At 32.7% G+C, this 12,500-nt stretch overlaps 1 protein-coding gene across 4 annotated transcripts in view; it reads right to left on the bottom strand.

Annotated features, from left to right (window-relative positions):
- The window catches only part of LOC137640078 (RNA-binding protein Raly-like), a 790,460-nt gene that overhangs the window by 715,443 nt on the left and 62,517 nt on the right, over nt 1-12,500 (bottom strand). For 3 of the 4 annotated variants that reach the window (XM_068372525.1, XM_068372520.1, XM_068372521.1), the window contains exon 2: nt 8,576-8,984. The exons of the other annotated variant lie outside the window; for it this stretch is intronic. In XM_068372525.1, coding sequence (XP_068228626.1) covers nt 8,576-8,714 — 139 coding nt within the window. In that variant the 5' untranslated portion in view covers nt 8,715-8,984. The remainder of the gene's footprint in view (nt 1-8,575; nt 8,985-12,500) is intronic. 4 annotated transcript variants of the gene reach the window in all.

The raw sequence follows: 12,500 nt of genomic DNA, 5'->3' as shown, positions 1-12,500 counted from the left end.
TTATTGAGGCCTGTTTACAAATTATATATAAAATTTCATAATTCAAAAAAAAAATGGAAAATATTTCAAAAAGCAATTTTTACAATTTGTAGTTAACACGTTTTATGCAACAGATATATTTTTGCAAAATTTTGAACTAAGCACACATTGCGTATGCAAGTTCCATAGTCCTAAACTGTTCTGAAGTGCACTGGAGAAGAGAATCTACTAAATTCAATAAATACTGAATAAAAGCAAAATTCTTATACAAAGAATGGAATGAGGAAACCAAGTTCTACATAAGATAAAAACACAGTGACAAAGTTTTCAAACTCCCGTCGTCCTAATTACCTTCTTTCTAGAGTTTTAGTTGATGATGCTCAAAAAAAGAACTCTCCATTCCTTCACCATTTTAGCTGTTCAAAATTCTTGTTAAGTAGTTGGATCTAAATTGCCAGGGAATTTGTTCTGCTGTCATCAACTCATTGTTAACTTGGGTGATGTTTTAATCTGCTTTGGAACTGAATGTCATAAAAACGCTAAATCAGTTTATTAATCATACCTGATATAACTTTCAGAAATATATACTCATAGTTTGTGTGTTATTTGTTCATGTAATAAGTGTAATTTACATAAAAATTACTCATGCATGTACAAATACATTCAATTAAGTGTACCGATAGATGCGATCCCTACATATATAAATACACAATAATAGTTACACATACATTCACACACACCATATACTGTCTTTTCTACATATATTTAATTTTTCTTTGTAATATCAATTCAAAGCAATCCAATGAGGTTAAAATGACGTTTGCAGCATAAATAAGTTAAATAAAAGAAACTTGCAAACAAAACCTCAATCTATAACGTTAGCTTCTAAAAGATCATTCCATAGAATGGAGTGAAGCCAGTACTCACAGACTCATACAATAACACTTTATTTTGTTTTTATACTTATTCTCCCAATTCACCCAGAGCACAACCTGTTGAACTTTAGCCTTTCATGTGCAGAGAGAGAGAGAGAGAGAGAGAGAGAGAGAGAGAGAGAGAGAGAGAGAGAGAGAGAGAGAGATATTAATATAAGCTTTAGGAATCATAAATTACTATGTCTTCTCAGTAAACAGCCAATTGTATTGGGAAACTGATAGGGCAGAGATTTAATTCTTTCGTCAGACAGTTAAGTCGTTAGCATAGAGAATTTCTCGATTATAAGCCTAATTGCAAATCTCGTTTTAGACTTTTATTTGCCGCGAGAGAGAGAGAGAGAGAGAGAGAGAGAGAGAGAGAGAGAGAGAGAGAGAGAGAGAGAGAGAGAGAGAGAGATTAATATAAGCTTTAGGAATCATATATTACTATGTCTTCTTAGTAAACGGCCAATTGTATTGGGAAACTGATACAGCAGAGATTTCATTCATTCGTCAGACAATTAAGGTAAGTCGTGAACATAGAGAGAATCTCTCGATTATATACCTAGTTGCAAATCTCTTCTAATCGAGATTCTATTCCAACCACCTGTAGAAGAGTAGCTGGTGATTCTGGTGACCAGCAAAGGAGAGGCAGCTGGGACTAATCAACGTATGATCCGCTACAAAACCATGGGTAAAAAATAGAATGTCCTTTCTATTGCCCAGCACCATCGCTTGCCAGACGACTTTGTCCACGTTCATAGAATCTTAAATACGGCATTGGCAATCATACTAAATGACAAGAGGAATTCTGTACTGATGACTGACTGACATTTACTTGTGTACTGTATGTACAGAATTTGTGAAAAAATGTTTCGTTTCAGGAAGCACCTGTCACTTTTATGCTCTGACTAAAAATATTACAATTATTATTATTTTGCCTTTTGTTGTACTTTTTTACTCAACTTCGCTCTAATCACTCATGCATATGAAATATTTTTAAATTTATATCACAACTTACAATAGATGAAAAAAAAAAAAAAAAAAAGCACATTATCAAAAGTAGCCTATAGAAGCCATAAATATTAAATATGCCAATTAAACCTATACATGGATAAACAGATTCGTAAATATCTTGGAAGGAAAAAGATATGGGGCTAAGATGGCTTTAGTAACACAAGAAGAGAAAGAGTTCTTAACTTTATAGATCTAAATATATATTCTAAATACCGTTTCACCTGTACAATAACTCCTTTACCCTCGTAAAAAGCCACAGTAAAGTATGAAACAGGTTTAGAGCTTGTTGGGTAACAATGAAAAGGAAAATAAGGAATTGGGTCATCAATAGATAAAGGGAAAATATTGTGCTTCCCTAGGCGAACATGAAGGAAATAATAATAATAATAATAATAATAATAATAATAATAATAATAATAATAATAATAATAATAATAATCTAACATTACAAAATAAAACACCATCCAGTGAATATCATTATAATTATAAACATATATTTTTCTTTTAAATCATCCGCCTTTTCATGTTTAGTCACCGGTTCTACATTTCAAAACGCCAGATTGCATGGGAGTAAGCCGTATGACCTAAGAAGAGACAGTACTTTACTTTAGTCTTAAATCATAGTTTCAAGTAACGAGATAAGGTGCTCAAAACAAGTCCGGTTCAGCAAGCAAAGTATGTATAAATCATCCTCTAAGACTCTTCAAAAGAGTCTTGGTTAAGATTGAAATTCCATATCAAGGAACATTTTTTGAAGATCTTTGACCTTTGAATCTGCAACACCTGCACTGCATCCATGATGTGATGTAATTAACTCGTGTTAATTTTAGAGATTTTTGTATTACATGTCACATGTTTTTACTATCAATCAATCATAGATCTCGAAAAAAGACTGGGTTGAAGACTTATGGTAGCCTATTGGAAAAGCCCCTGCCGGACTGGGGATAAAGTCATGCTCACGCTCGACATTTTCTTGTAGCGTCTGCAACCTCACCATTCTTGTAAGCTAAGAATAGAGTTGTTTGCAGGTAGCCTATAGGTCTACATGCTGAGTCATCATCAGCCATTGCCTAGCTCTCCCTGGTCCTGGTTTGGGTGGAGAGCGTCTTGGGAGCTGATCATATAAATGGTTAGTCTCTAGGGCAATGTCCTGCTATCTAGAACAGTGTCACTGTCCCTTGTCTATGCCATCCATGAGTGGCGTTTAAACCTTTAATAAGGTGATACTTTGATTCATTTCACTGGCATTCGTGCATATACTGTATGTGCACATATGCTGGCATGGCATAAATAGTTAACATTAAAATATAAAAGAGAGAGAGAGAGAGAGAGAGAGAGAGAGAGAGAGAGAGAGAGAGAGAGAGAGAGAGAGAGAGAGAGAGATGGGAGGGGGGGCAACGCAAATGAGTACTCGGTAAAGTACTTAAAATAGGAATGCCTTTGTAAGGCTACATTTCCTGAATATTATTTACAGTAGACCTAAGGCCGTTAACCCATTCCGTATCTTTTCAACTATCGGCCGGGAGTAATGGCTTCTTTGCCCCTTATCCCTATTCAAACGCGTAAGCCCATTAGCTTTCCCCATAGCTCCAAAAAATAAAGGGGGGAGGGGAGAAGAAGGGCTCCGTTAATGGGAAACTATACAACATTTCTTTCAACGAAAAGTCAATAGATTCTTTATTCACTCCAAGACTCCTCTCCTTTACGTTCACCATTTTCCTTTTTATTCTGGACAAAATCTGTTATGCTGAGTATTTTTTTTTTTTAATTTACACCTTAAAATTTGATTTGAATTATGAGTTATCTCCCAAGGTTTTTTTTTTCATCTTCCGAGGTGTCAGGTAATAAATACCATTTTCTCTATTTTTTCAATACATTCCATCTCAAAATACTAATATAAATTTTCACCCAGAAACTGAATGCAACTTTTTAATGGAAGTAATATTTTGAACCATAATCTTTCCTCTTCAATAAACCATTACCATCAATCTATTGAACTCACGCGAAGACTATTAGAAAGTATTTAATTAAACTCAATTATCTCTTCTGTAAAAATAAAAATAGACTTTATAGTATAGAAGTGAGCATGTCTTGCGAGCCAGTGCGTACCTCTCATTTCTGCCTCGTCTTACTCCCCCGTACCAGTTTTTCTTTAGTTTTCAGCACTCAAAACAATAAGATTGATATGCAACTTTAGGGACTATGAGCAATTACTTTATTCACATGTCTTCATATACATATTAGTGTTTACATTTCAACTGACTTAATATATTGTTGATACTTATCTTCTGGTTTTATCTTTGGCTCATATTGAAACTCCAGAAATTAACTGATGGAAAAAAAACATTTCAAATTGCCTGGTGCTTCTTATTTTTATCTATTTGCGGAATTATTATAATTTACTAGTTATTCTCGCATATCTGTTCTCATCTGACCCTCTTTTATTCATGTTTTTCACATATATTCCAATTACTCTGAAAGTTAATGACCTTTGACTAACCTTATAATGTATTAGATATGAATACTACTACTACTACTACTACTACTACTACTACTACTACTACTACTACTACTACTAATAATAATAATAATAATAATAATAATAATAATAATGGAATTTTTTTCTCTCAACAAATTATAATTATTTAACACGAAAAGGACTAGATGAGAGAAACCACATTCAGAATGTAAAATTGTACCGAAAGATAACTCTACTGAGGAAAATCTTTCCTAAACAAGATAAATACATTTTAAAGAAATTTTATGGAGCTTTGTACTCATTTTTTTGAAACCTCTATAATATAAACATATGAGTAAAAAAAAGTTAATTCCTTCGACTAGTCTAGCATCAGCAACATGGGAAGTAAATCTGCAAATCTGAGACATGAATATATTATCGAAAATATTAGTGAAAACTAAATTTATGTGTTGTCAAGTAAAACAGTATTTTGTGTACTTTAATTTGTTCAAGAGTATCCATGCGAAGATTTGTTCCTCTACTAAAACGGACGAGGAAAGTATGCTTTGTATCGAACAAAGAAAGAAAGAAGAAGAAGAAGAAGAAGAAGAAGAAGAAGAAGAAGAAGAAGAAGAAGAAGAAGAAGAAGAAGAAGAGTTAACAATATCATAACAAATAACACAATAATACCAAAAAATAATGAGATGGCATGAATATTTTCAAGGAATAGTCACTTTTGTATTTCCAAAACATAGTAAATCTTGACGAAATGAAAAAAAAAATCTGACAACTAACTAGATTCCATTTAAATAGCCGAGCAACATAGCATAATTTAGCAAGAACCTCACATTAACTTTGTACTTCAGACAAGAGTGAAAAACAACTCTCTCCGAGAAAATGAAAACATAAATATTTGTAGATTTCGTCTCTTGAAATGAAACAAAAATAACAGAGCCTTGGGAAAAATAATGATGTGTAACACTGTGTGGTTGGTTGAAGCAGACTGCTATCTTTGTTTAGAAAATAAAGGTAGATTTGTAGGCACTTTTGGCTCATTTAAAGTTATCCATTTAAATTTCCAAATTAACTGACTTGATCTCTTTGAACTTATCTGTTTTATGCATTTAGATAAAACGGGGTTTTTGAATACTAATAGTAAAGAAAATCGAAGAAAGAAATTTTATGAATACAGTCAAACAATCTGCCAACATCTAAAATAATTACTGTAAAGGATTTATTTATGAATAATGTTAATACAATAACACCAAAGACCAAGAGAAAAGCAATAAAAATACTTCCGCACTGAAGACGATTAAAATGTGCATAATAAGGGATTTGTGATAAATTAAAGTTAAACAATTTCATAAATTACTTACAAATAAACTTTGTCATGGCATATTTTAGTTCTATTCGTGAAGTTACATTACAAAATTTGAGAAAAATTAATACAGAGTGCCCACATCTTTTGATAAACATTAGCGATAAAATGTCATTAGCTAATAGACTGACAAATAATTCTTTGGAAACACCTCTTCAACTTCAAGCAAGATGGAAAAAAAAAATTTATAACTAACCAACTACGACAATAACAATCATTCTTAACATAACATTTAAGACGTAATAAATTTCGCCAGTCTAACACAAAAATCTATTGACACAATAGGAAAACTTCATTTTTATATACCCATCGTAACAAATCGTAAATGACGAGAGTGACTTTTTATGTATAAATCCTGACATAAATATAAGTACTCATATATTCAAAACATTTAATTTCCCTATCAGTCAACAACATAGAATAGAAATGAAACAATACAGTTTTCTATCTTTCTGAGTTCAAAAGCATTATATGTTAACTACATATATTTAGTTATTTTGAAAACAATGCAACAAAGCATACAGTGCCCCAGAACAAATCGAAATCGAGGACATCTAAGAGGTACACAAAAATGAGGAAACAATTAGAGGTTTATTCGGTGAAATATATTCAGTCACATAAAAATTCATGTTAAATTTACTTGAAATATAAACATTCTGGTTAGATACTACAGAATGGAAAGGAAGCCTAGATCAACCTGATACCAAATATTTGGTGACATCCATATGAAATATAGTAATACACATATGAATTTATTTTACTTGTTTTCTCATTTCTTTTGACTGAGATTTAGTATTACATAATAATGTGATTAAATAACTGTTCCAACTACTTCAAAAAAAACTTTTAACCTAGTTTACTTAAGGTAAAGCAGCTCCTTTAACAAGAAATTTCTCATTCGACTAATACTCAGCCATTAACGAACCTCTTCATTATATACTGGATTTTTTCATAACAAGTTTATGAGCTTCCTTCCATAATCCCTCCTAAAGAAACACAATGAAAAACGGGACTAGCCCATCAGCCCCATTTTGCATCATGCTCATTCCCTTCTTGCGGGAACAATATCCTATTAAAACTTAAATTGGTTATCTTTGAGACCTCTGTCCCATTTGGCCATTGCTCTTTGCATCCCAGGTTGGGAGAGAAAAAAAAACTTTCCTGTAAGGGGTGGGGGGGGGGGGGTTGAGGGGACAGGGGTGTTAAGGAGAAGTCAGGAGGTTAAATAATGAGTAAATAAACGTGAGAGCTTGTTTACAATACTGCTAGGCTATGGAGACGAGGAGAAAATAAGGAAAGTATGTGGCGGTGATTGAGTACGTAGTTTAACAAAACAATCAAGGTGCAGCCATTATACAAGAGTCCATTATACAAAGAGCAAGTATCTTGTATGAAGACTAAATATTATGAAATGTAGTTAACGTTTCTCGTAAGCTATAGAATTTTAGAGAAAAGTCAGGGGATGAATAAAAAGGGCCTTATGAGTTCTACACTGTTAATTTGAAATAATGATCATTTCATCACTTCAACGACTCAAAGGTTACCACTAATAACTGTTAGAGGGTCTGTGATTAAGGCATTGAAATAATCATTGTTATCGTTCATCAAGTTATCTAATATATAAATATCTGTGTAACATTCAAGGGAAAAGTAAATAGGATGATCCAAGAAAGAGAGAGAGGGGGGGGGGGTAAACATTCAAGAATCTATTCCTGCTGTAAAGAAGGGGGAAAGGTTACATGTAATTTAGTGAGAAACCAAATGACCTGAGAAGCTGGGATATGTTCCCGATAACAATGGAGAAAGAGGTAATGACTTACGCTGTTAAAAACAGTTGGTTAAAAGAGGTAGCTTAAGGTTTGTTTCTTCCACAAAGGGACGAGACGTTGTCAACGGAAGAGAAAGAAAACAGAAATTTAGTGCATAAAAACGAGAGAGAGAGAGAGAGAGAGAGAGAGAGAGAGAGAGAGAGAGAGAGAGAGAGAGAGAGAGAGAGAGAGAGAGGTATATTTTGTTTCTAATGTTGATTGTAAATCTGACACCAGGCAGTCAGAGAAAGTGTTGGATTACAGTTTCAGATAATAGAAGGACCAAAAATTAGAAGTCGATCTTTCAAAGGGAAATTAAATAGGAAGTAGAAAATACTAAGGGAAGTGAATGAAAGAAGCTTGAATCTTTTTCTGAGCATAACAGATGAAAAGTGGTGAACAGTACACTGTCAACCATGATTGTACAATGTCCGTGTTTGTGCAAGCATATCTTTTGTGAGTGGGTGTAACTGAATACTTATGAACACTCAGTCACACTCACTCACAAAGGATATGCTTGTAGACACGGATATTGTACAGTCATGATTGACAGTGTATTTGGGCCTTTAAAGAAAACGTCGGTGTATGAAGAAAAAAAAATATATGTAAGAATAATGTCTGAAGTAGGAATGGGTGTATGAAATCGATGCTTCTCTGCCAAAAATAAAATAAACAAGGAATGGGTTAGAGTAAAAGTTCATTATAATATTGAGTTAATGGAGTGGAAAACTAATGTTCCTTTTCCACAGTAATGTAAAATTATTTGGTTTACATATGTTAGAAACCTGCTAAGGGAGGGAAAGTTAACTGGAGTATTTCCTGAGGCAAATTGTATTGTAGACATCTGCCACAAGGAAGGAAGTTTAATGGTTGTATTTGCTAGACTTTAGAAAAATGAAGGAGTTAGCGCATGATAGAACCCAGCTAATAACAAGGAAAATCTAATCAGAAATCAGTTAGTAATTCAAGCATATGTCAGTCAGTTAATGAGTGAGGTTTTGAGAGGAACATCGTTACTGACCTGCGATTCGACCGTAGCGCTGGAACATGCGCTCTACATCCGTCTTAGTGCACTGGAAGGTGTTCAGGTTCCCAACGAAGGTCCTGGAGTTAACTGCCTGTGGATCCTGAGAATTGGTCTGGTTCCCAACTTTACTCATTTCTTCACTCACCAGACACTCATCAAAACCGACCGGCGACTCGTAGTCAACCGTTGAAGCGACTGACTCAAACTATGACTATTTTTGGCTCTATACTTTTATTCAAAGACTGATGTAAGACTTACTGACTTATTATTTTTTTTTACTATTAAAGACTGACTGAATCAAGCTCTCTCTCTCTCTCTTTCTCTCTCTCCCTCTTTCTCTCTCTATCTAGCTTCGTAGCGGCACTGTGACGTCCGATTTCTGTCTCTGTGTTTTGCACCTAATCTGCAAAAAAATAAAAAATAAAAAAGTCTTAAAACATCGTACAAAATGTGCTCAAAAAAAAAGAAAACGAGTAAAATGCACAAATTGTGTCAAAACTTTTTTCAAAAAATGATTTTGTTTTTTAGAGACCATGATTGGGATGAGGCTGAAATCTAATCCCAGGATAATTTATAGAAGTCACGAATGCTATTCTAGCATATATAATCTTAAAAAAAAGAGAAAAATTTGAATAGATAAAATGGTGTTCGCTTTTTATTCCCTCGACGTGCATGATAAGTTCGTCTCACAAAATGGCAGGAATAATCTCTCTCTCTCTCTCTCTCTCTCTCTCTCTCTCTCTCTCTCTCTCTCTCTCTCTCTCTCTCTCTCTCTCTCTCTCTCTCTCTCTCTCTCTTTTCAGTTTTTATTAGTTACATATCACAAAGCTCCATATGTGTTTATCAAAAAAACATAAACTTTATATAAGCCGATAAAAACATTATGACGGCATCGCTTCTATTTGCATAAAGCGTCTTTTGATCTCGCTAATGAGAGATACAGATGTCAATGGACGACATATAAAAGTATATCAATATAAAATATAAAAGAAAACTGACGAATATTTACCTTTCAGGACTGGTTAAAAAATAAAGGCCCATGCATAACCATCAATATATCAAACACTGTACTACGTCTTGATTATGCGTTAAATAATATACGTATGTGGATATACATATATATATATATATATATATATATATATATATATATATATATATATATATATATATGTATATATACATATATATATATATATACATATATATATATATATATATGTGTGTGTGTGTGTGTGTATATATATATATATATATATATATATATATATATATATATATATATATATATATATATATATATATATATATATATATATATATATATATATATATATATATACTGAATGTATGGGCCACCACGTGTATTTATTTAAATAAAGTTGTCATAATATAAACGTGTTGAGGACGTATGTCTTCGTACTAGTGAAAGCCTCATTAATTAGTTAACAACTTTTAAAAATCTGAAAATATCATCCAGCATCGCAGATATTTTTTCATTATAGTAAACATGGTGTAGAACTCACGATGTAAATGAGCTACGATGGAATAAGGAGGCATTAAAAGATATTAGATTAATGAAAGTTAATTCAACTTTTGTTAATATCTTTTTTTTTTTTTTTTTTTTTGAAACTGATAAATCCAAAAATGAGAATTCATATACGGAAATTAGCCATACAAAGGCATAAGTGAAAAATAATCCTACATGGCAAAATAGCCTGAAATGTAGGTGTTCATTTTGCAAACACGAGATTAGGACGAAAAAAATGCGAAGAGAAAACAAGTATTCTCTGGGAGAGCCTGAAAGAAGCAGAGCTCGTTACTTCTCACTGTCTTTTGTTTGTCTGAGCGCGCCAAGACGATTGTGTGCTTGTGTCTGCATGCAATTGTGGATGTGCATGTGCTGCATTTCTACTTTGTTTCAGGATAAATATTGTGTATATCGTCAAAGGAGTTAATTAATCGATTTATTCACAAGAGGCGCAATTATGTTGGCAACTTTTCACGGACGTTATTGTAAGGCGAACTCTCCTTTTCCCACCTTCGCCAGGCCATTCTTATTCATATCCTCCTATACCTCATCCTACCCCATCCCTATACTCCCTCATCTGCCGTATTCTCTCAATCCTCCACCTCTTAGCACTTTGTGCAAAGACCGCGTTGTCGACTAGAGGTATATGTCGAGCTCCCACAAATTGTATTAAGTTTGCTGAATATATATAAAGACGGTGAAGAAGCAGCCTGTCTGCTTACTTAGTCCTCTTTAGCTGTCTTTTTTCTGCCTTTTTTTTATTTGATCACATGGAATGTGTTGGCCGTTATTCACAATAGAAATTTTATCTTATTTCGCTCTTATTCTGATATTTTAATTTCAGTATAAATTAGCGCTCTCTCTCTCTCTCTCTCTCTCTCTCTCTCTCTCTCTCTCTCTCTCTCTCTCTCTCTCTCTCTCTCTCAACATAATGCAGAAAAAATATACTTTAAATATTTAAAATATAAAAACAGATGATGTTAGTGAAGAAGTGAGCATTATTTAGCATATTTTCCTGTTTCAAATGTGTTCAATTTATACGAAATTATTATATTTCATGATTCTGTAGGTTACATAAATGTTCATCACATTCGCAATAATGTTCAGTTTTTTACTCACGAAGAAAAATCGCACCTCCAATGTAACTGACAATTTTGATTTCCACAAAAAGTCACATAGGAATATTCGATATATATATATATATATATATATATATATATATATATATATATATATATATATATATATATATATGTATATGTATATATATATATAATATATATATAGTGGAAAATGGAAAGTATATCAAAAGACTAATAAACAAACTCATTATCAAGAAATAAAAAAAAATTGTATAATAAAGAAATTAAAAATTCCAGTTGCAACCGGGTTGAGAATAAATAAATTTTGTATACAATAAAATAAAATTGTCGAAAAAATCAGGATTTTTTTTTCTTGCCAGCAGTTGAAAAAGTAGTTAAACTAACAGAAACGAATTATCTAGTCTAAATCAATTAACAATACACAGGGACATCGTTCCAAGAAAAAGTCACTTGGCTATTCTTGACGTCATCACAGCCGGTAGAGCAGTCTAACTCGGATGTTTAGAGATGTTTCTTTTTCTTCCATTTCTTTTTTTTTACAAATATGCGCTGTCTGTTTTCCTATATACTATATTGAAATGTTAGTTGTAATTCAATGACAATTAAAAACATGCACAGGAATAGGAATATACAAGAACAAATTAATAAAGCAAAATCATTTCTACATATCAGAATTTACCCTACCTGCTAATTACCACCCAGTGAAACGTGGCTCGAGTTTCATTCAAGACTGAGATGATTCGAGTACTAATAAGCAGAATAACAGTTCTTCTAAGCTGTAAGATGAATCTCTTTCCATTAAAAACAGACATTATACTTCGGCTACATCACATCTTACTCCTTCTACAGTATATCCTCTAAATACCATTGCATTTTTATGTCCAATGTCACTGCCAAATTAATAAAAAAAATTTAATAAAACTTTGATTTTAAAACCAATTATCATTTTATAAAAAAACTAAAATATAACTAATGTTATTGCCATAATCGATTGCAGTTAGTACCGTATTGCTTAACTTCAAGACAAGTAAACTCCCTTTCATGAAGTACAAAGAAAAGGATTTAAAAGTTCACAGCGATTCAAAAAGTATAAAATTGTGGGGGAATATGGTATAACGGCATGATACGAAAATGTACTTGATCTAATTTGTACGTAGGCAGTATGCCAGATAGAATAGGTGAAACGCCCTATCAGGATACCTTAAAATACCGCCATAAGTCATCACAGAAGAGAGATAAGCTTAAGAAAAAAACCTAATACAAGTTCTAAAATATGAAATAAAGA

Source organism: Palaemon carinicauda, chromosome 4 (assembly GCF_036898095.1).
Source record: "Palaemon carinicauda isolate YSFRI2023 chromosome 4, ASM3689809v2, whole genome shotgun sequence".
NCBI lineage: Eukaryota > Metazoa > Arthropoda > Malacostraca > Decapoda > Palaemonidae > Palaemon > Palaemon carinicauda.
This window is presented reverse-complemented; position numbering and strand designations above follow the sequence as displayed.